General features: G+C 28.2%; 6 protein-coding genes, 2 long non-coding RNA genes and 1 pseudogene across 10 annotated transcripts; 5 read left to right on the plus strand and 4 right to left on the minus strand.

Moving 5' to 3' along the window:
• Positions 1 to 3,952: 3,952 nt before the first annotated feature.
• LOC122516854 (DNA replication complex GINS protein PSF1-like) lies at positions 3,953 to 5,239 on the minus strand. Its single transcript, XM_043635050.1, has 4 exons — positions 4,932 to 5,239; positions 4,781 to 4,845; positions 4,406 to 4,712; positions 3,953 to 4,328 (listed from the first exon to the last, which is right to left on the minus strand). The coding sequence occupies exons 1-4, from the start codon at positions 4,998 to 5,000 to the stop codon at positions 4,188 to 4,190; spliced, it is 582 nt and encodes a 193-aa protein (XP_043490985.1). The 5' UTR covers positions 5,001 to 5,239; the 3' UTR covers positions 3,953 to 4,187.
• Positions 5,240 to 5,250: 11 nt separating this feature from the next.
• LOC122516844 (39S ribosomal protein L4, mitochondrial) lies at positions 5,251 to 6,647 on the plus strand. 2 transcript variants are annotated; one of them, XM_043635030.1, is made up of 3 exons: positions 5,251 to 5,651; positions 5,823 to 6,231; positions 6,383 to 6,647. In XM_043635030.1, the coding sequence occupies exons 1-3, from the start codon at positions 5,349 to 5,351 to the stop codon at positions 6,526 to 6,528; spliced, it is 858 nt and encodes a 285-aa protein (XP_043490965.1). In that variant the 5' UTR covers positions 5,251 to 5,348; the 3' UTR covers positions 6,529 to 6,647. The 2 variants fall into 2 exon arrangements, with proteins under 2 accessions (XP_043490965.1, XP_043490966.1); XM_043635031.1 differs by having other exon boundaries at positions 5,823 to 6,209; positions 6,383 to 6,448.
• Positions 6,648 to 6,868: 221 nt separating this feature from the next.
• LOC122516837 lies at positions 6,869 to 8,509 on the minus strand. Its single transcript, XM_043635023.1, has 4 exons — positions 8,269 to 8,509; positions 7,425 to 8,099; positions 7,162 to 7,346; positions 6,869 to 7,081 (listed from the first exon to the last, which is right to left on the minus strand). The coding sequence occupies exons 1-4, from the start codon at positions 8,366 to 8,368 to the stop codon at positions 7,034 to 7,036; spliced, it is 1,008 nt and encodes a 335-aa protein (XP_043490958.1). The 5' UTR covers positions 8,369 to 8,509; the 3' UTR covers positions 6,869 to 7,033.
• A 454-nt stretch (positions 8,510 to 8,963) lies between these two features.
• Positions 8,964 to 10,435, plus strand: LOC122516849. The gene is made up of 4 exons (XM_043635043.1): positions 8,964 to 9,112; positions 9,364 to 9,528; positions 9,682 to 9,867; positions 10,046 to 10,435. The coding sequence occupies exons 1-4, from the start codon at positions 9,046 to 9,048 to the stop codon at positions 10,363 to 10,365; spliced, it is 738 nt and encodes a 245-aa protein (XP_043490978.1). The 5' UTR covers positions 8,964 to 9,045; the 3' UTR covers positions 10,366 to 10,435.
• A 1,849-nt stretch (positions 10,436 to 12,284) lies between these two features.
• Positions 12,285 to 13,068, plus strand: LOC122516869. The gene is made up of 2 exons (XR_006303680.1): positions 12,285 to 12,664; positions 12,958 to 13,068. It is a non-coding gene; the product is annotated as an uncharacterized LOC122516869 (long non-coding RNA).
• A 368-nt stretch (positions 13,069 to 13,436) lies between these two features.
• Positions 13,437 to 15,771, minus strand: LOC122516824. The gene is made up of 5 exons (XM_043634995.1): positions 15,292 to 15,771; positions 14,769 to 15,192; positions 14,528 to 14,698; positions 14,229 to 14,443; positions 13,437 to 14,146 (listed from the first exon to the last, which is right to left on the minus strand). The coding sequence occupies exons 1-5, from the start codon at positions 15,365 to 15,367 to the stop codon at positions 13,650 to 13,652; spliced, it is 1,383 nt and encodes a 460-aa protein (XP_043490930.1). The 5' UTR covers positions 15,368 to 15,771; the 3' UTR covers positions 13,437 to 13,649.
• LOC122517249 lies at positions 15,666 to 15,784 on the plus strand (annotated as a pseudogene).
• A 1,489-nt stretch (positions 15,785 to 17,273) lies between these two features.
• On the minus strand, positions 17,274 to 20,258 carry LOC122516805 (ATPase family protein 2 homolog). 2 transcript variants are annotated; one of them, XM_043634949.1, is made up of 6 exons: positions 20,206 to 20,258; positions 19,768 to 19,952; positions 19,515 to 19,697; positions 18,016 to 19,436; positions 17,681 to 17,947; positions 17,274 to 17,611 (listed from the first exon to the last, which is right to left on the minus strand). In XM_043634949.1, exons 2-6 carry the CDS (start codon positions 19,949 to 19,951, stop codon positions 17,285 to 17,287), a joined length of 2,382 nt encoding a protein of 793 aa, XP_043490884.1. In that variant the 5' UTR covers position 19,952; positions 20,206 to 20,258; the 3' UTR covers positions 17,274 to 17,284. The 2 variants fall into 2 exon arrangements, with proteins under 2 accessions (XP_043490884.1, XP_043490885.1); XM_043634950.1 differs by lacking the exon at positions 20,206 to 20,258 and having other exon boundaries at positions 19,515 to 19,644; positions 19,768 to 19,858.
• On the plus strand, positions 19,777 to 20,899 carry LOC122516866. Its single transcript, XR_006303676.1, has 3 exons — positions 19,777 to 19,863; positions 19,945 to 20,289; positions 20,557 to 20,899. It is a non-coding gene; the product is annotated as an uncharacterized LOC122516866 (long non-coding RNA).
• Positions 20,900 to 21,045: the final 146 nt, after the last annotated feature.

Consider the following 21,045-nt stretch of genomic DNA (forward strand, 5'->3'; position numbering starts at 1 on the left):
TTCCTTTGTTACATACTACGTAAAGCCAACTCACTTGTGATGCATATTTCTTTCGCGAAGATTTTAGTTTTCTTTTTAATCACTTTTGTAAACAATAAAAAAAAACGAGAAAATAAGGAAAAGGAAAGAAATTGATTGTTACCGGATTCGATCTGCTTAATTGCGCCAGGATTGAATGTAATAAATGTTACCGTATTCATTACAAATCACATTTTACGATCTGAGTGGGACCGATAAATAAAATGGTCCTGTTTAGGATATTAAAGATAATATTAAATAATAAATGGATCGTAGTAAGATTATCAGGTGTCGCCATTTTAATCCTGAAATATTCGATTAATCCAAATATAATATCAAAAATCCTATGTAATCATCTTGACCTCGAGGTAGGTAACATTATTTTTCTTTTTATTTATTCTAATGGATTTTATTCGAGCTATCTGGGGAAAACCTGGCCGAGATAAGAACAGAAAATATATTATTGCGGGTATCGTTGTCGTCCCGAAGGTATGCGTATTATTCGAACATTTCTTATTTAAAATGGCGCCGAAATTTAAACATTCGCGAAAAGAAAAATAAAAAAATTAAAACAGATAACAAGACAATTGAACGTTTTTATTACGTTTATTATTTATATATGTTACCGTCCAAGCCGTAAATCCGTCCTTACTAGCTGTACTTAGTCACAGCCAGAAATGCAAAGCGCATTTAGACAAAGTCGGAAATAACACTTTTTACAGACTTTTCCTCAGCTTGAACATAATACTTTATATATTATATATATACATATATATTTAGTATCCTATAGAATATCAAATTATTATCTAAGCAACGTTGAAAAGAATACATTATCGCGCACAGAGCACAGCAGACATAGGATCCCCCCCCCTCCAAACAACTCATACCTCGCTCCCATACACACACACACAAAAGAGAGCATGGTGGGGGTGTTGAGACTGTCGTGTCGCTATACTATACGTACCTCTATAAACTGGAACTTACAATTACTTAATGTTGGTGTGTTATTATGTAGGACTCACTGTTACTTACCGTAGGAGAAGATTATATTATGTATAGACAGATATTCGTAGAGATGTCCACGGAAAATCTGTATCTTTTGTTCCCTATCGTATCGGAAGATACGTTTAGAACGAGAGGTTTTATACCTGCAATTTATTAAAAATCATTCTAAGAGCATAGTAAAAAACAAATTTTTAATAAAAAAAGTCATAAATTTTTTTTTGTACAACTTTCTTCTTTCATTACGTATTTTGAATAAATATTTTTAATGACACTGTCTATCTCTTTCTCTCTCTCTTCCTCCCTCTCCTTATTCCTATAATAACATTTGTATTTTTGAGGAATGCACTTGTAGATATGTAGTGTACGAGGTCGGTGGTCTTTTATGAAGTAATCAATCCGATATCGATATCCTTGCCTTTATCTTGTTTCTCCTTGTCTTGTCAAACAAGCCCCAAAATCATCAGAAGGAGCTCCCCCTTATCGTACTTCTTTTCGGTTCGCTTCATCAGCCGATCGCTTCTGTGGTGTGTGTATGTATGGGAGTGAGGTATGGGTTATTTGGAGGAAAGTCCGTATGTTTGTCTGTAGTCTACTCAATTAGAAGTCAAAATCTGGTTTTCAGTTATCATCTTGATTCTTTGATCTAAGGGTAAGTCGACGACGCTGAATCGATTGGTTCTAATTTTTTTGCAATAGGATCTCAAATTTTTGAGAAAAAGGGTAAAAAAGGGGAAAAAAGGGAAAAATAGCCTTATCTTAGAATCCAGGAATTTAATCGAAAAAAGTTTCAAACAAAAGTTGTAGAGAATTGAAAAATACATAAAAAATGTTCTAAGGTTTATCTTCGTATTTGCAAACATAAGCGAGAAAGAGTGGTAAAAGTAATTGTAAGAGTGGGGAAGCAAGTCCCGCCTCTCAGTCGGCTTTTACACGCGAGCGGGCTAGTGTGCGTGCTAGCGTCCGTGTGTACTAACACAAACGAACGATCTTGAATGCAAGTGCGACTGAAAGAAGAAACCGATAATTCTCCCCTTCTATTTGTTTAGGCAATAGCGAGTATTTCTTTTCCTAGCCATCGATGGTTTAGGTTGAGCGTTCCGTATAAGATTTTTTCTTTCTAAGAATTCTTCTGTTTCTGACTTTGTCTAAATGCGCTTTGCATTGCTGGCTGTGGCTAGGTACAGCTAGTAAGGGCGGATTTACGGCTTCGAGGGTAACATATATAATATTAAGAGAATATTACATATAATATTGATATATATATAATATTGAATATTATAATTATAATTATACGAGCCGTAGATAATTATACGAGAAAAATGTTCAAATCTCTATCGATTCGGTATTATCGTCGAGAAATTTTTATAACTCGTTTCCAAAAAGAAGAGAGATAGGACGGTATTTTTTTAACTTTTCCTATAAAATCCCTCGGTATTTATATTTCAATGATAATTTTGTTAGGAAGATAACGATAAGATTTTATTTCTTTTTCTATTTGTTTTTTGTACTGGACCCTTTGAAAATATCCTCTTATCTATCATTTTATCGATCTCGGGTTTTTTTTAATTTTTTTATTTTTTCTCTTTAATATTTAATTCAACTTAAGATAACATAATCTGAGCGGTCTTATTGTTTTATTTAAATTCGAACCAAACTCGTTTTCTATATTAAAAACGAATCTCGGAGATTTTAGAGAAATCATCGTAAAATTTGTCGAATGTCGAGCGTTGTTGTCCGGTTAAACACAAGGTTGGGAAAGTACGATGACTCAATGATAAAACGAAAAGTAGTAGATATTTTTGCCCGGATCTCTCTGAAAATCTTTTCGATCTTTTACTTTCGAGTTTGGTTTATTTTAAACGATGTTTTTTATCATGCACTTTCACATGATCACGAAGAATGAAAGTGAATTGTCATTAGGAAAAAAGAAAATTTACATTTAACTCAAACGTGTTTCTATTGTGCAAACAATTATTATAATAATACTAACTCTGTTTTGAAATGATCGTAATAATCTGTTTACGTTAGAGTTCACGGACTTGTTTACAATCTACGGATTGTATTTCCTTTGTAGTAAATCAATCGACGTATTCAAAAAACTTATTTGTTAAACATTTTCCTTGTAACCCAATTATCTGTGATCGTGTCTCGAATATTTTTAAATTTATATAAATTAAAAATAAAATAAACAAATTAAAAAATCAACAACGTAAACAGTACTTACATGCATTCAATTGTTTTGACATCGATAAAGAATAAGCAGATAAAAGTAAATATTCTTCACTTTTTATAAAGAATTATCTTTAGTTTTTTGTTATTGTCTGCCTTTTTCCTTATCTCGCATTGAAACATCATGTGACGTATTCCTTAATTCGTAAAATATTCTGAATCGCACACGAGGATGCGTTTACGTGTACATTATTCTGCACAATTAAATAACAAACTTAAATAATGATGTTATAAAAATATTTAAACTCGTATTGTTAAAGGCGTGAGAAATGTAGAAGTTGATCGTTTACTCTTCTAAAAGATACTGAATACAATACTTTTACTACTACTTATAACGCGAATCGAAGACAACGAAAGACTGCGCTCAAATTTACTCGAGCTCCGCGCAAGTCAACTTCGAATTAACAGCATATATATGCTGTTAAACCCTGTTTAGGAAAATCCTTGAGAGAGAGAGGGAGAGAGAGAGAGAGAGAAAGGTGAGATGAGATGACCATGTATAAGCTATGTTGAAAGAAAGTATTAGAGAAACATGTTCCCGTACATTTCCTTAAATTTAGGTTTGAGCTTTCCCTTGGAAAATCCGTAACAGCCGCTTGATTGTTTATTGGTTCCAAGAATAAAATTTCTTCTCACGTTTCTCTCACGTTCACGAATTTTTGTAGATTCTTTCTAATCCATTGACTGTTATAAATGCGTCTTTTTAATACATAAATTCAGGTTTTATTGCAACGTGTGTGTATAGTTATATACAAATATTTATCGTTTCAATCGAAAAACTTCATCATTTGTTTTCATTTTTTCTTATTTTTTTTACAATATTAAATTAAATAATTAATTTATTATGCGAAATGTTCCAGTATACCTTGCGGCTCGTATTTTTATTACTTGTGTTATTTTTCTTCTTCTTTCATAGTATTTAATTAAATAATTCATTATGCCAAATGTTCTAGTACACCTTGTCTGATAAGCGGTTCGCAGATTACTCTGGGTAATAAGTGATATGTATTTTTCTTCAGAGTAACTACTTGTCCATTTTCAATTTCCAATTTCCCATAATCCGTTAAACATTTAACCTAATAATAATAACATTAATGCAATGAATTGAAAAAGAGAAAGAGAAACTAACTATAAATAAGACACAATTACTTACTTCAATATAAAGCGATTTGGGTGGTAACATATTAACAGTTAAATTAAGTCCACAATTGTCTCCTATAGATCTCATGTAAGTAGCTAACGATTTATTGTAAGAACGAAACCACTGAATTTCGGCATTCAGTAAATTCGAATTTATTTCTGGCGGTAAAATACTACCCAAATCCCAACGCATTTGACGCAATCTTCTCATTCTATTATACAAATATGCCAAGATGCACCTTTTGTTTCTAGTTAAAACTATGTGTCTAAATTTTACTGATGGGAGTAAGGCTGTATTGCCGTCATTTTTTATTGCATTACTAAAATGATATAAACAATTAATTACAAATTAAAGCAAAACATAAATCTAAATATGAAATATATTTACCTATCAAGTAAATTTGCTTCGTAAAGATACTGCATTTCTTCTAATACTTGTCGAATAACAGTTTCCTTTTAAAAAAAAGTTTAGAGATTTTAATCTCTTTTATGCATTAACATTTTAAAATATTTGTAAATTTGATAATTTTTTTACTTACATTGAACGGTTTAATATCATCGGTCAAATCAAGTTCGATGATAAGTTGGAAGGCTTCTTTTCCAAACATCTTTAAATATTTAATACCAATTTATTTGGATTTAAATACACTTCATTAAATATAACCCTACTTTTATATATATACAAATTTGCACAATTTTAAGGTCATAAATATAAAAATTGTGGAGGTAAAAAATGTCTGCTTTATGATACATCGATGTAAAAAGTGTTAAATTAAAATGTTTTGTAATAATTATTCTTAAATATTATTTTTAAATGGTACACATAATCACTAGGATTTCTTAATTGCGGCACTAGAGACATCTGTCTAAAAACTTATTGATGCATTGAGTACATTGAGAGACATCAAACATTGCATAACCTTATTTTTGTTTCACAAGTAATTGGAATTAAAATAATGTCGATTTTTCATAACGTTTTAACAAATTTACAAAAGCGATGTTTGCAAATGTTAAAGTACAGTACTACAGTAAAATCAGATGCAGTTGTATCGGATATATTCAAACCAATAATTGATATAAAATTATATGATAGTGAAAGATTTTTTCACAAACCACGAGAAGTGTGGATAGAAAATTTAGACACGATTGAGGAAAAGAAATTAGGTCTGCTCAATTTACATCCGGAAATATTTGCGGCTCAACCAAGAATTGATATCATTCATGAAAATGTTAAATGGCAAAGGTTATATAATTTTGTGGTAAGCAATATTAATACGTACACACCTACACACACACACACACACACACAAACAAACAAACAACAAACAAACATTCTCACACACTTTCATTGGACAGAACTTGCGTTCTATTAGTTAGTTAAATTTTTTCTATTGTTTTTTTACTTAATCTAATTTCTATTTTGTTTCTAGAGTTACGCGCATACGAAGACTAAAGCAGAAGTAAGAGGAGGAGGTAAAAAACCTTGGAAACAAAAAGGTACGGGAAGAGCACGTCATGGTAGCATACGATCACCTTTATGGAGAAAAGGTGGTCGAATTCATGGTCCCAGATCACATAATACTCATTTCTATATGCTACCATTTTATTCTCGCATTGCTGGTCTTACATCAACATTATCCGTTAAACTTGCTCAAGATGACTTACATTTGGTAAAAGATTTGGAAATACCTTCCAATGAACCATCTTATATCGAGCAATTGATTGAAGAAAGAAATTGGGGACCTTCTGTGCTTATTGTAGATAGCGAAGATATTATGCCGGTTAATTTGACCATGGCAACGGATACTATACCCCATGTAAATTTAATGCCTGTTTATGGTACATATTATCTTATATCAAATACACATAAGAGTGTTTCAAAGTACATTGGCATAATTCGATTACTATTTGGATAGCCTATTTGTAATGCCTTGCCTGATATATACATTATATAATAAATATTATATTTAATAAAATTTTATATTTTTAGGTTTGAATGTGTACAGTATGCTAAAACATAATACGTTAATATTAACACACAGAGCGGCACGATTAATAGAAGAAAAATTACTGTTTCATTTGAATAGATCAGACAGCAAAAAATTGTTAGGGAAATTCAGATTAAGTCAACAGTAAATGGCTTATTACATCACTTAATCAACACTTTACTTACATAGATTATTTTTACTTAGTGTGTGTAGCATCTTTGTCATATTTTCTTGAATTAAAAAAATAAATTTCTTAACTAATACGTATCATACGAATATTTTTTCTTCCATAATAATTCTAGATAATGAATATTTTACTGATTATAATTATATTCGCTTATTGATGGTTTATAAAAATTGTTACCTGGTACCTGGATTAATTTTTTTATAATCTTAGGATAATCTTTTGTTAATTTTAAATGCACAATCCAGTAAATAAAATAATAGTTGTAGGATATTTAAAGTTCATTTTTTAAACAACAGTGGTACGTTCAGCTCATAAATTATTTAACATGTAGCCCATACAATAAAAATGTTCCATAATCCGTTAGAAATATCTCAATATAAAACTATAATGTAATTAATAATAATTGTACCAGGTAAATTTAAATATTTTTCATATATATGTACTATCTATATCATAACATCCAATGTCATTTTTTCCTCAATATAGGTACACTCGCAGATTTCCTTGGCAAAGGCTGTACAAAGTTTTAAAAAAATATAAATGCGAGGGGTAAAAATGAAATGATTAAATTGTTACGATATATTTGATATTTACCGGAGGGTGAGGATCAATGCCAAGCATTCTTTCACGTACAGCCCATCTTACAGTCGTGTGTTTTGCTTCTCCAGGAAATGCTATCTGCTTCCACTCTTCCTGATATTTTTGATAAAGAGCAACTGGATCACATTTCTTATTTGTACTTTTTTGAACATCTGGATGTAATCGCCATGGTCTAATAACTACAACAAATTTATTAACATACTTTTATACAAGATATATCATTTTTAATTCTTAATTTTAAAGATTTATTATCTTACATGATTTATGCATTAAAGAGCTTGAACTCTTAGTACGTGGAAGACTTTGCGATCGAACAGTGACAGAATGATTGGAGGATATACTTTTGGATCTTGATTTATAGTTATTCTCTAAAATATTTGGTGCACCAATCAGTTTGTTGCAATCTGGCAATACCAACTTGGAATGTACTGGTTGTTCTTGAGAAATCGTATTATATTTATTACTATCATAGTTCGCATTATAAACATTCTGCATGGAACAAGAAGTGACCGAAGACTGAGTATCATTTTTGGATTGTTGTTGAACATTCGACTGAGATTTATAATTTATGGAATTATAGTCTTTCTTATTTGATCGAGAGTCCTCAATAAGGTTTACTTTATACTTGATATATCTATGTTTACTTTTAACCGGATTCGATTCTTTAACTGGCGTAACAAATTCTTCTTCCAAATATTTTTGTGGTTGATTTTCTTTATCTTCTGGAATACATTTGATTTTTATTTTCACCAAAGATTCATTTTCAAAATTGGAAGAAGTTGAATTATTGCTAGTAACACCGTTTAATTCTTTCGATTGTTCGCTAAGAATTTCATGAATCATTTGTTGCTGTTTTTTTAATATTTTCTTTCTTATTTCTTCTTTATGTTGTTCTTTTTCATGTTCCTTTATCTTCTTGTATATCTTCAAATCTTTTAACAATAATGGTAAACAATTAAAAACATATATTCCAGACTTCACGTTTTATGGATTATGATCCAAAATAAAATTCATTTATAGTAAAAATAATTGCTAACCACTATAAAAGTTATAAGAATTTATTAAATGAAAACAATACATGGCGTTATATGAGTCGATTACCTTTCATAAAAGCTTTAAGTTGTGGTGCAGTAATATCAATAAATCCCAATGAATTAAGTATCGTGAGAACTTCTCGTGGGTCATCGTTTATGTTAGACATATTATTAAATTAATATAATAACAGAAATTCAACTTTTCGTTAACTGTCACGTTTAAACGATTTCAAATATTAATACCTGTGACGGTTAAAATAGTCATTGAGTCCATAAATAACGTAGATGAAAAACTACATAATTTAAAATCAATCGATAGATATGATAAGCAAATTTCTACTTATTCTTTACCATATTTCTAATATAATTTTATTTTAAATATATATATTAAAATGTTATATAAGTGATGTTTTTCTATAAGTTACTACATTTAACAAATTTTATTAACAATATAAAATATGAAAATAAAAAATTAGGAGTTCATATTTTTTTTCAATGCGAAACAGTGTTATCTAGCGGTAGCAGCGCATACTATAAATACCGTACGAGACGCGTTTAAATATCGACGAATATTTATGCTCATCAGCGAAGAAATATAAATAAATGAATTATTTATCAATAAAAATGATTTTTAACTGCATGCATAATATTGATTACAAACATTAGATTAAACCACAAAATAAAAAATAAAAAATAAAAAATATAACATATCAATGTGGTTACACGACGTATATAAAATACGGAATATCCATAAAGGTTGCGCAGAATCTTGTTTCAGCAATGTTTAAAGTTAGTCGAAGCATATTTAATTGTTCATCAGTCTGAAAAGAGACCTTGAAAGGTAATGTCGTCAATAAAGCTTTCGGTTTTCTTCTTTCTGATCAGAGTGATTATTTTGTGGCACTTTTATGGTAAGAAAAATTAAAATATTTCAATAAATATTTATTTTATTATTTTAATATTTATACATTTTAACTGAATTACCATTAATGTGTTAATGTTGTTAAAATATTATATAGATGATAAACTTTTTTATTAAAGTACATACAAATTTATTTTAATTTTTATAGAATCAAACGTATTAAAATATCGAATATAAATAGAAGAAAGAATGCAATTTTAACAATTTTAAAAAATTATTATTTTTAACTGTTTATTATAGCGATCGATGCATCTATGATTGAAATAATAGATGTACCATCTGTTGTACGAAACGGTACTGGACCAGTCAAACTTTCTTGCATTTACAAAATCGATGAGAATGAAAATGGTCTGGTTGTTAAATGGTATCATGAGTTGGATCAAATCTATCAATGGATCCCACCGTGTAAATAAATCCTTGGACTATTATAAAAATTTTTATTGTATTTATAAAAAAAGAAAAGAAATGGAAAGATTATTGGACATTATTGAGATGATTTATAATATGAAATATATTTTATATGAAATATAATTATTAATAATATGAAATATATTTTAGTGCCACCCCAAGATATGGGAATAATCACGAACTATTCGAAATATCCAGCAAAAAATCTGATAGAACCGGAAACGCGCTCGATAATTGATTTAAAAATGATTACTCTTGATATGAGCGGAGAATACATGTGCGTTATCAAAACATTTTGTACTGAACATACCAAAGCAACTAGGATGATCGTTTACGGTAATTCGAAGATTATTTTTTTTTTATTTCATTATAAGCTTTATTTTTATATTTTTTATAGTAATAAATAATTAATACCATTTATTTACAGTTCCATAAAGCAGTAATTTCAATTAATGAATAAAAATTTAATTTAGTATTGTTTTAATAATAAATAATAAATATTGTTTATTTACAGTCCCGGAAAGCAGTGCCAAAATTCATGTCACTCGTTTCAATGATAGTCATACTAATATCAAATGTACAGTCTTAGGAGCACAACCAAGACCAACTTTGAAACTTTATATAGAAGGGATAAAAATCGATGATAAATCCGATCAATCATCGTTAATTATTGATGATAATATATATAAATATAATTCGTCTGTAATACGGAATATCATTTTAAAAAATATGATTAATCCAGTATTAATAGAATGCGAGATTTCTATTTCCGAAACGAATTATAAACGAAGAGAAAAAATGGTTTATTATCCTGATGGTATAAAATTAGGATAATAAATTATGCATACATATTAATTAGTAAAATTAAAATAATTGTCAGAAAAATATTAATATTTATGACAAAATAATCGTCGCAAAAAAAAACACATAGTAAAAATATAATTTTATTTAATATATAATATATTAACTTTGTTATTAATAATGTGTTCTAATCAATTTTTTTTATCCATAAAATTTAATTTTTATCTATAATAAAAATTCATTTCTTAAATATTATATACTCTGACACAGTTAATTCCCATATAAGTCCAACAGTTAGATTCCTAAAAAACACTTTGTTGTACAAATTCATACGAAACTTATACAATACAAAAAACATGTGCAAAAATGTGTTAATGGTTCGAAAAATATCCAAACTAATTTTAATAAATTTGAACACAATAAAATTAATAAAAAAAAATAACTATCATATTATTTTAAAATACCTAAAAAATACCTTTAAAATTACCTTTTAAAATACCTTGTAAGAATAAAAAAAATGAATGATGGTGTCTGTATATGAAACTTGCTGCTGTTTAATACAGGATTTTTTTCTTAATTTTCAAACTTAATATAACAACAATATATTGAAATGTTTTGTTATACGAAAATTTCCTAAATTTAGGATTCCCAGAATTTCGGAACATGCTAAAGTGTAATCACATTGCAGAAATACTGTATTATTAAAAAAAGTTTTTTACCTGTATTTAAAATGAAATTTGTTGGTATACTTTAGTTAACAGCCCTGCTAAGAAGGATCGACAATCGAATGTTAATTAGCTATAACATTCCTATATTTATAGCGGGTACGGCGATTGCGTATAAGTCGAGGGTGGATGATAAGATATAAGTCGGCGGAAGGAGAGGGAAAATTTACTTAGAAATCGAGCAACAGGATCTTCCTTCCGATGCTCCTTAGAATCATTCGTTCGTCAGCTCTTACCTGCAACAAAAGTAAGCGTTCATTTCTAACATTGAATTTTCATCCATCAATAATAGTCAAGTCTATCATAACAATTACTCATTCTTAATTATTAATTTTTATTGAATCATTTTACTGTTATTTTATAAAATTTTATATACAATTTCAATTTCAAATCGTTTTAAATTTTAACTTCAAGTTTAAAACTATTTTGGAAATTTTGTATTAAAGTTTATTGTAAATTGTTATTAGTGTCGCATTGTTTTTTATGTATAATTTTTATATCACGTAATTTTAATTTAGAAATTAGTTCGATTGTATTTAATTAAATGTTTTTTATTATTACTGTTAGCTGAAAACAAGGAAAGAAAGTATAATTGAATTAATAAAAAAGTAAACCAAGTTGGAATATAACGCAATTATGAGCCGCATCTGTGTAATTATCCTTATTGCAGGTAAATTAATTCAAATATTTTTAACAGATGTTTTATCTTTTTTTATTGCTGTTATTTTTATTGTAATTTGAATTTGATTTTTTTTACGGATTTTTAAAGTGAATATTTTAATAAGAAAATTATTAGTTAACTTTATTGAATAAAATATAACACGTTAGAAAATTCAATGAATGAATCAAGGAGATTATAGATTAGATTGAATTAATTAATGAAAACGCAAAGTGTGTTCTCTGTACTATAATCCTATTAGTTATCGTACTCTATGTTATTTACAAAAGAATCTCTTTCATCGATCGAATCAGTTGAAATAATTATTAAAAAAATAAAAAAAACATTAATACAATGTGTAATTATGTTTGTAAAAATGAAAATCTAAACATAGAATTGTTTTATCATTTTTCGGATTTAATCTCCTTGATAAAAATAGCTTGTAAAGCATTTTGATTAAACAAATAATTATTATTATTTTTGTTTAAATTAAAAACGATGTTTATATGCATATTTCTATGCATAAATAATTAATTGTATTAAATTATACTAAATTTAATTGACGTGATATTACTTTATATTGATTTTATTAGAATATTTGATTCTTTAAGACCCTTACGAGGAATACAAAAATATCGAAAGTTGTAAAAAAGAAAGTCGTTCAAAATTATGCGTCAATTTACAGATTAACAGAGCAACTTGTAATTACTTAATTGACATTCATTACCGGTAGAGAGGTCGTGCTATCACATCCATAAATGCATCGAGTGTAGTCCAATCGCCATAGTGTTTTCATCTAACACTCACCCTTTTTCTCTTTTTACAAACGTTACACATATTTTTGTTAAAAAAATGTTAGCACTTTTTACGGAATTCCTTTGACAACAATTTCCTTGAAACATTTTTTAAGGGAACGAAAAAGGATTCGAATTTACATTAAATTAATAATGTATTTATTATAATTTTTAACTATATTATATTTTATAAATTATAATTGAATTAAATTCGATTAGAAATTATTGTAATTTATAGATTATAAATAAGCATTTTTTTTTAAATATTTTTTTATGCGTTTATTATAACTTTGAACTATACTATATATTATAAAAATTATTTATTACTATAAGAATAAACTGATATTTATATGCTTTCGAATCATAATTGAAAATAATTTATATACCGTACTTTTACGAAAAATTATTTTTTTACGTAACTTTTATGACATATCTATAAATATTTTAGTTTGTGCTTTATGGACTTTGGGAGAGACTTTATCATGTGACCAATGTGGACAAGAATGTGCTGGAATTTGTGGTACACGACAATTTCGAGCCTGTTGCTTCAACAATATGAGAAAGAGAAATTCTGACTTCGTATATAAATTTGGAATGAAGCCACGAAAATATATAATACCATTCTATCGTCTAGCTTGCGACGCATAATATTAGATCTATTATATTATCTGATATACTTACGATTATTTCAATGATTTATATTGTTTCAACTAATCACTATATCTGATCAAATATTTTCTTTTCTGAATAAACGAATTGTTGAATGATATTAAAGACATTCTAGAGCAGTACGTACTCAGGGATAATTCTTTGATTACAATATAAAATATTTTTGATTGTCTGATTAATTATTTTTAAGATACCAATTTAATAATTATACCCATTTTCCCCATTTGGTAGTATTTTCTTTATTATTAATCCACATTCTATAATATTTATCAATTTATTTTATCGTTTATCTTGCTTTTCTTACTTACCTATTAATAAGCCACATTTTTATTAAGCATTATTATAATAAAATAATTCTAATTAGGAATAAATTCGTGTAATATATAATGAGAAAAGATTAAAATGAAATTAAAATATTCTCTATTGATATATTTATAATTTAAACTTTTTTCTATTTGTTTTACATTAAAATTAAATTGTTTCTCGTATCATATTTATTGCTTTCCTAATTAATAATTGATTTTTCTCATCGGTACATTTGTTCAATTGCTTCAGTAATTTATTACACTGTTTCTTAATAATATTCCATTGCAACTTGTCCATTCCTAGAAAATGGTCCTTTTGTAAAAGTGTAATCAAATCTGATTTTGTCATATTATCGAAATTAGAAGCGACGTTTTCATTGGAGGTTTTATCGCGTGATTCAATCGATTTCTTTTTTCTTTTACATTTTTTTTTTTTTACTTTAGGTTCCAATTGACATATTAGAATATCACTATTGCTAATTAAAGAACAATTGTTTTCTTCCTTTATTTTCTGTTTCTTACAATTAGATTTTAATTCAATTATATGTTTAGTATCACTTTCGTTTTTTTGATCAATTACCGATTGTTTTTGTTCTTTGAATGATTTTTCTTTACGTTTTCTTTTTTTGAAATTTATCGCACAGCTTGAACGATCAACAATTTCTGAAAAATAATGTAAACAAATATTAAATATATTTAATGTATATTTTTATTTTATAACTTTTTATTTATAACTTTTTCATACCTCCAAGATCATCACTCATATGAATGGAGAGTTCGGTAACATTCTTTGAAACATTTGATTTAAAAATATTTTCTGATACGTCGGTGGTCAATTCAGTGGTTTCTAATTTCATCAACTTATCTGTCAAATTAAAATTTAAATCCTCATTTAAGTTATCGTCTTGAAATTCAATCAATTTGAACATCTTGTCCTTCAAAATATTTTCTTCGAGGATGCTATGGTAATATAAGCAAAATATTTATAAGACACAAATTTCTATATAACTACAATATTCTAATTAGCTTATTTAATTAAAATACCTTGATTCATTTTCATCGAGCCATGGTAAAGCAAGCCATGATTTTAGATCAACCGGTAAGGTGTCATTTTTGGAAAGCCAAGGAAGACCAACTGTTTTGAACGTATTCAAGAATCGATGGAGGCTGTTATACCAAATGCAAGACCTTTTGACTAAATTTCTTGACAATACCCTGAAAATATAAATAATATATTAAAACTAATATAAATATTGAAAAATACATATATAAATAAATGACATACCAAATTCTACTTATGACTGCATATGCTACAAGCGTAATAGTCCACGCATGACCCAAGACGATGCGGGATCGTAAAAAAATGCCAGCATTCTTTGTGACTTCCTCAACTCTTGCTAAAAGCTTTGCAAAACCTTGAGTTCTGACAAGAATATACTCCAACATTTGTTTGCTCGGCAATATAACGAATCTACCGTTTAATTCGATGTTACTTTTAAAATTTTTGTATTCTTTTTCAAGCGCTAAATTCAAATAATTAAGTAAAGCTCTGTTAACTTTTTCCATGTTCTTAAAACCCTTATCATTGCGAAATTTACACTTCATCCGGTAAATAATTCTGCTTAATATTGCCGCTTCTTTGTGAAGATCATTTTGGGCTTCTAAATCTTTAATAATACGTTGTAAAATCACATTAAGTCCTTTGATATCTACATAGGAAAAAATAAATTTACAATATTAATTATATTTATAAAAATATAAATTTTTAAAAGAAATTGTGAAAATTTTGGGTTAGAATATATTCTTACCAAATTTCTGAGCTTCAATACGCCATGTGATAATTGGCGGATGTTCTATGTAAATTTTATTCCAAATAGCTTCCATATTTTAATTTACACACACACACATTGTAATAATTATTATTATATTATTTAAATACAAATGTTAATCAGACATTTGTTTTTAATGAGAAGTTACTGATCTCACTGCACCAAATGAAGTGATGTAGAATTTGAGGTTATGAATCACACACTCCACACACACATACACACATCACAAATCATTCACACGTATGAATGCATGTGTGTGCATATAAATTATTGTATAATTATACTTATATCATTAAATTTAGTAATCTCTTATAATTGAAAAATCAAATTATTTTTTTTGTATTAATATCATTGTCAACGGCCATACCGCACTGAAAGCACAAGTGCTCGTTTGATCACTAAGGTCAAGCGGCGCTGGGCACGGTTAGTACTTGGATGGGTGACCGCTTAGGAACACCGTGTGCTATTGACTCCAAGACTCCGTCTAGTTAGTTAATACCTAGTTGGTCCCAAGCCCAGACAGAGAGGAGGAGGGTGTGAGGGTGTGAGGCTAGCAACCTACCCTCGATAAAAACAATAAAGCGCTCCCGGAAATAGCAATAAAAGTTATAACAGGACGAAGTCCTAATAAAAAAGAAGGAGAATATTATTAATATTTGATAATTTTTTGTATAATAATAACTGAACGTAAACGAGAACATTTAGGAATCACTGTACAATTATACTAGGTGAACCAAAAGGTTTAATTGAAATTAGTCGGTAAAGAACAAATGATTCAGGTAAGAAGGGACCACATAGAATTAATTTATTTACCCTATAATAACTGAAACCACCTAGAATATTTAGACGATGCATAAGATTAGTCCATTGTCCACAACCATGGGCAAGATTTGGTGCTGACACGAATCTGATAATGAAATTAAAAATAATTCAAGCTAATAACTTGATGGGTTCAATAACCAAAACTGAAACATATTTAAGAAAAATGTACACATCTTATAATATATGCATTAGTAATTTTAACAATGGACTAAGTAAAAAAATTAACACTTTCATAATTACCGGACATGTGTCTATTTATTTTCTATGAAATAAATTAAATTGCACCTTTCAATAATTGCCTTCAAAGCTTTTTTGTCGTATGTACCTCGACATTTTACCATCACCAACATGTTTCTTAATTAAGATGTATTATAATTTCATGAAAATTTTCCTAAGTTTACGAATTTTACAAAAACAAAATCGAACTTGCAAAGAAAAATTTGTGAAGTTGATGGTATAACTATTGAAAATCATCATTAAGATAAATGAAATTGAATCGTATAACGATGATATGATAATTTCAATTAAGAAAAAGTTCTTTTTTAACCGAGGATAGACAAAAATATTAGGATGAAGGACATTAATAATTTTTATCGAAAAGAGGACCGGAGTGTAGAGGTGGAAATGGTGCAGGTAATGATACACAAACGGGTTATGGTTTATGACAAAAGCAAGGATCATATAGTGGCAAAGCTGGATAACAGCAAACTGGTGGATTAGATTGACAGCAATTATAACAAATTTAATAGTCATTTATAAAATATCAAATATCTTTGTAGTATCTAGAAAAAAAACAGTAAAAAGCTTACTAATAATATTTTAAGAGATAATATGACGTATCATGAATCAGAAGCATGCATTTAATGATCACCGACATTGTTTAAAAACTAATGTAACTAATTTTAACTTCCAATTTCAGTTTCTTTTTAACTTGTACTCATTATTGATAAATCCTACAAATTATATCATTTGTTTTATTCACAATGATATGCATGTAAATGTATCTTGAAATTGTAATATTGTATAAATCAGGAATTTCCAAAGGAACTCTATATAATGTCGCTAAGTGGAAAAATTTGAGAAGCCCTAATATAAACTGGAAATATGTAATAAAAATATATTATTATTATTATCATATATAATTTATTTATTATACTTTATTTATATAGTTTTCGTATAATTGTATAAGAGATGTTGGCGTTCTTGGTGTCACTATTGATAATGCTACTTTAAAATGATCTTTCGTAACAATAGCAGCGTCTAAGTTCTCTTCGAGGGAATTTATTGCTGCTTCATGACATATTGCTTGAATTTCAGCTCCTGAATAACCTTCAGTAAGCTCGACTAAATCCAGTATATTTACATCTTCTGCGATTGGCATTTTTTTGAGCTTTATTTCAAAGATTTCTTGTCTCGTTTGACAATCTGGTAATTTAACGTAAATTATTCTATCTAAACGACCAGGACGAAGAAGAGCCTGATAAAATGAATGATGCATTAGTTAAAAATATTTGAATTAAATATAGATTGCATATCAAATACAAACTTTGTCTATTTTATCAGGACGATTCGTGGCTGCTACTAATGTAACATTTCCTAAAGCAGTGACGCCATCTAATTCTGTAAGTAATTGAGCTAAGACCCGTTGTTCAACGTTACTTCCATTACTACCCGATGAAGATCCTCTTTCTCCCCCAAGGGCATCGATTTCATCTATAAAAATGATAGAGGGTGCAACCTGTCGAGCTTTATGAAAAACATCACGTACAGCTTTCTCGGATTCACCAACCCACTTTGAGAATAGTTCTGGACCCTATAAATAGTAGCAATTGTATTTAATATATCATAGTAAAAGAAAATATTTATTGTTAAATAGATTACCCTGATGTTTAAAAAATTGAGTTTGCTTTCTGTAGCAAGAGCTTTGGCGATCATGGTTTTGGAACAACCGGGTGGACCGAACATAAGCACTCCTCTAGGTGGGGTAATTCCCATTCTGGTGAATGCTTCAGAATTTCTCAAAGGCCACTCAATGGATTGTTTTAATTTTAATTTTAATTCTCTTTGTCCACCTATATCCGACCATCTAACCGTAGGAACTTCAACCAAAATTTCTTTCATTGCAGATGGTTTAGTTACAGTTAAAGCTTTATTAAAATCATCTATTGTTACATTTATTTCATAGTTTGTTTTAGTATCGATAACATTAATAGAATGCTGACGTTTAACGGCAGCCATCAATGCATGCGAACACAAGCCATATATGTCAGCACCAACAAATCCATGAGTGGAAAAAGATATATTTATTAAATCTTGTTGTAACAAAGTATTTGGTATTCTTTTGAGTAACTTTGATAATATTTCTAAGCGTGTACTCTGAAGAGGTACATAAACTTCAAATTCTTTATCTATTCTTCCAGGTCTTCTTAAAGACACATCTACAAATTCAATTTTCGATGTTGTAGCTATTATAATAATATTATCTTTTGTATTTTGTAATTCATCGAAAAGTGATTTTATCGTAGCAAGAACTCTTCTTCCCTGATCTGTACTTGAGCTACTCCTCTTTGGACATAATGTATCGATATCTTCCAAAAGTATTATACATGGAGTATTATCTTTTGCTTCAGTAAAAATGTCTTTCAGCTTCCTTTCAGCTTCATCCATAGATTTACTATAAATGTCTGAACTGTGAACATTAAAAGAGTTGATGTTGTACTCAGATATAATAGCATTAGCGATCATAGATTTGCCAACTCCAGGAGGACCATAAAGTAAAATTCCTTTGCCGAAAAAAAAATCACCAATATTACATTTATTTAATGCAATATCTATTACATCTTTTATATCTGCTATTAAATCATTATATCCTCCTATATCTTCTATTTTATACATTACTTTTTTCTGTTCTTCCTCAGTTATTGATACATCGTTCTGAATGATATATTTTGTAGAATACAAAGCCTTGTAATATTTAACATTGGATTTATCTGTAGTTAAATGCAAACAATTGAAAGCCGTTAATAAATCGTCATCCACGTGTGTTGTGTCATCATTCTGATCTATTGAAGCTGCTACGATCACGTATATCAATTTTCTTCCATAATAGGAGATGCTTATCTTATTCCCAACACAAAATATTTTGCCTTCATTAGAGTTTTTAAAAAGTATCTCCAAATCAGTAGACATATACAATAATGCGTGTTTCCCAGTACATTTGACAATAAATTCCTTAGCTGCAGATATATTGACCTTTGCACTTTGTATTTTAATTAAATCTTTTAAGTTGTTTAGTTCAATAGCTAAAAATATTAAGCGATTACGCGCATCATATCTCTTCAATAATATAAATAAATTAAACGTAAAGATTTTTAACTTACTAGATTTAGGTAAAGAAACGCTCAATAATGATTTGTCATTGGCAAGCCAAGCTATTTTAACAATAATGCTATTTTTTGTCGCAATAATAACAGGATCTGCTATGGCAATATTGCATAACTGCATTACAGTCTGTGATATAAAGACCATGTCGTTTAAATCTTGTGCAGATATATTTGTTGGCACTAATCAAATAAGGTATTAACTTAAAAATATGAAGTCATATTAAATTAGTGTAATCAATGATATATATACCTGGAGCCTTATAAATTTCTAATGTACTATGTAAAGTATCATTGAAAATGAAGCTGTGATTCCAATTGTCAAAGGAAGGTGGACAGTTAGATTCATGTAAGATTACATCATTTTGGCTATAAATGCACTGACATTTCTCACATGTCGTTAATGATGATAAACTTTTTCTAACTTTAGGTGACATTCTAAAATAGAACAACGGTTAAAAATTTATTCTATCAATTTTTAATAACAAATTTATGTGAAGAAAAATAAATTGATAATTAACATCTTCGATATAACCTAAAAAAAGTACAAACAAATTTCAATTGAATCAAAGATACAAGAAAAGAATACAAAAAGTTTCATTGACATAATTAGCTTGTATTGTTTATAAAAAATAAAACAATAAAAAATATCTTAATCGCTCATTAGAAAAAAAGTATTTCAATAAATTACATGACTATTTAACATTTATAACCCAGCGTGGTCCAGCAAATCGTCGGTAATGTAGATTACTAGAAACAAATTTTTTTTATGTGTGTGAGTACATTTAAATATTATTTTATTTTATTGTGTCGATAAATAATAAAAAATATCTAATGTTTAATATTAAATAAAAATATTTTAATAATAAATAAAGAAATTTTTAACATTATAAAATTATGTAACTTTAAATATTCATGATCTTTATATATATAACAAATAATAAATTATTTTTATTTATAGGAAATACGTTATGGTTTCATAAAATTTATTTAAAATAAAAAATACAATAAAAATATAAACTTTTAACGGATATTTTAACAGATCGATCCGAGCCTGAGGACGAATCTGACAATGAGATTGATGCGGTGATTTATAAATAACGATAATGACTTGGAATTATTCTTTGCGGTAATACTGAAGGGGTGTTAATGAGTCGAGAACGTTAAGAAGTCCCTTGATGCAATCAACAATGATGATGCAGCCGGTCAAGGCATTGGTGGTAAATTACGCTGAAGGAGAGTAGGTGATTTAACAAAAAAAGGAACGTGATAGAATGACCAAATGAATAATCTTCTCATCTTTGTTCTTTTTGTATACTTTCGTTGCATTAGTGTCGACGGTGAAAAAAAAGAAATTTGTGAACAAATAAATTTCACGAAAAAAACGTCTTTGCAAAACTTTCTTTTTCTTTTTAATAATTTTGTTAGATATTTTAATTTTGAATATGATTAATTAATATGAAAACTATTTTGCTGACGTTCTGCAGTAAAGAAAACATTAGGAAACATGTTATTAAATTTAAAGTAAAAT

This window comes from Polistes fuscatus, unplaced genomic scaffold (assembly GCF_010416935.1).
Source record: "Polistes fuscatus isolate 324 unplaced genomic scaffold, CU_Pfus_HIC Scaffold2, whole genome shotgun sequence".
Taxonomy (NCBI): Eukaryota; Metazoa; Arthropoda; class Insecta; order Hymenoptera; family Vespidae; genus Polistes; species Polistes fuscatus.

Bases quoted from the DNA above. Each gene is read 5' to 3' on its own strand.
- LOC122516854 (XM_043635050.1), bottom strand. From the start codon at position 5,000: ATGTTTGGAAAAGAAGCCTTCCAACTTATCATCGAACTTGATTTGACC. The intron at 4,713-4,780 runs GTAAATATATTT...ATATCATTTTAG, and splicing joins GAAGCAAATTTACTTGATAG to TAATGCAATAAAAAATGACG. The intron at 4,329-4,405 runs GTAAGTAATTGT...TATTATTATTAG, and splicing joins CCAAATCGCTTTATATTGAA to GTTAAATGTTTAACGGATTA.
- LOC122516805 (XM_043634949.1), bottom strand. From the start codon at position 19,951: ATGTCACCTAAAGTTAGAAAAAGTTTATCATCATTAACGACATGTGAG. The intron at 17,948-18,015 runs GTAATCTATTTA...TACTATTTATAG, and splicing joins TCAATTTTTTAAACATCAGG to GGTCCAGAACTATTCTCAAA. The intron at 17,612-17,680 runs GTTTGTATTTGA...TCATTTTATCAG, and splicing joins GTCCTGATAAAATAGACAAA to GCTCTTCTTCGTCCTGGTCG.
- LOC122516824 (XM_043634995.1), bottom strand. From the start codon at position 15,367: ATGGAAGCTATTTGGAATAAAATTTACATAGAACATCCGCCAATTATC. The intron at 15,193-15,291 runs GTAAGAATATAT...TTTCCTATGTAG, and splicing joins TATTGAAGCTCAGAAATTTG to ATATCAAAGGACTTAATGTG. The intron at 14,147-14,228 runs GTATGAAAAAGT...ATTATTTTTCAG, and splicing joins TATGAGTGATGATCTTGGAG to AAATTGTTGATCGTTCAAGC.
- LOC122516849 (XM_043635043.1), top strand. From the start codon at position 9,046: ATGTCGTCAATAAAGCTTTCGGTTTTCTTCTTTCTGATCAGAGTGATT. The intron at 9,113-9,363 runs GTAAGAAAAATT...TGTTTATTATAG, and splicing joins TATTTTGTGGCACTTTTATG to CGATCGATGCATCTATGATT. The intron at 9,868-10,045 runs GTAATTCGAAGA...GTTTATTTACAG, and splicing joins AACTAGGATGATCGTTTACG to TCCCGGAAAGCAGTGCCAAA.
- LOC122516844 (XM_043635030.1), top strand. From the start codon at position 5,349: ATGTCGATTTTTCATAACGTTTTAACAAATTTACAAAAGCGATGTTTG. The intron at 5,652-5,822 runs GTAAGCAATATT...TTTTGTTTCTAG, and splicing joins AAAGGTTATATAATTTTGTG to AGTTACGCGCATACGAAGAC. The intron at 6,232-6,382 runs GTACATATTATC...TTATATTTTTAG, and splicing joins AAATTTAATGCCTGTTTATG to GTTTGAATGTGTACAGTATG.
- LOC122516837 (XM_043635023.1), bottom strand. From the start codon at position 8,368: ATGTCTAACATAAACGATGACCCACGAGAAGTTCTCACGATACTTAAT. The intron at 7,347-7,424 runs GTAAGATAATAA...AATTTGTTGTAG, and splicing joins CTCTTTAATGCATAAATCAT to TTATTAGACCATGGCGATTA. The intron at 7,082-7,161 runs GTAAATATCAAA...AACTTTGTACAG, and splicing joins GCATTGATCCTCACCCTCCG to CCTTTGCCAAGGAAATCTGC.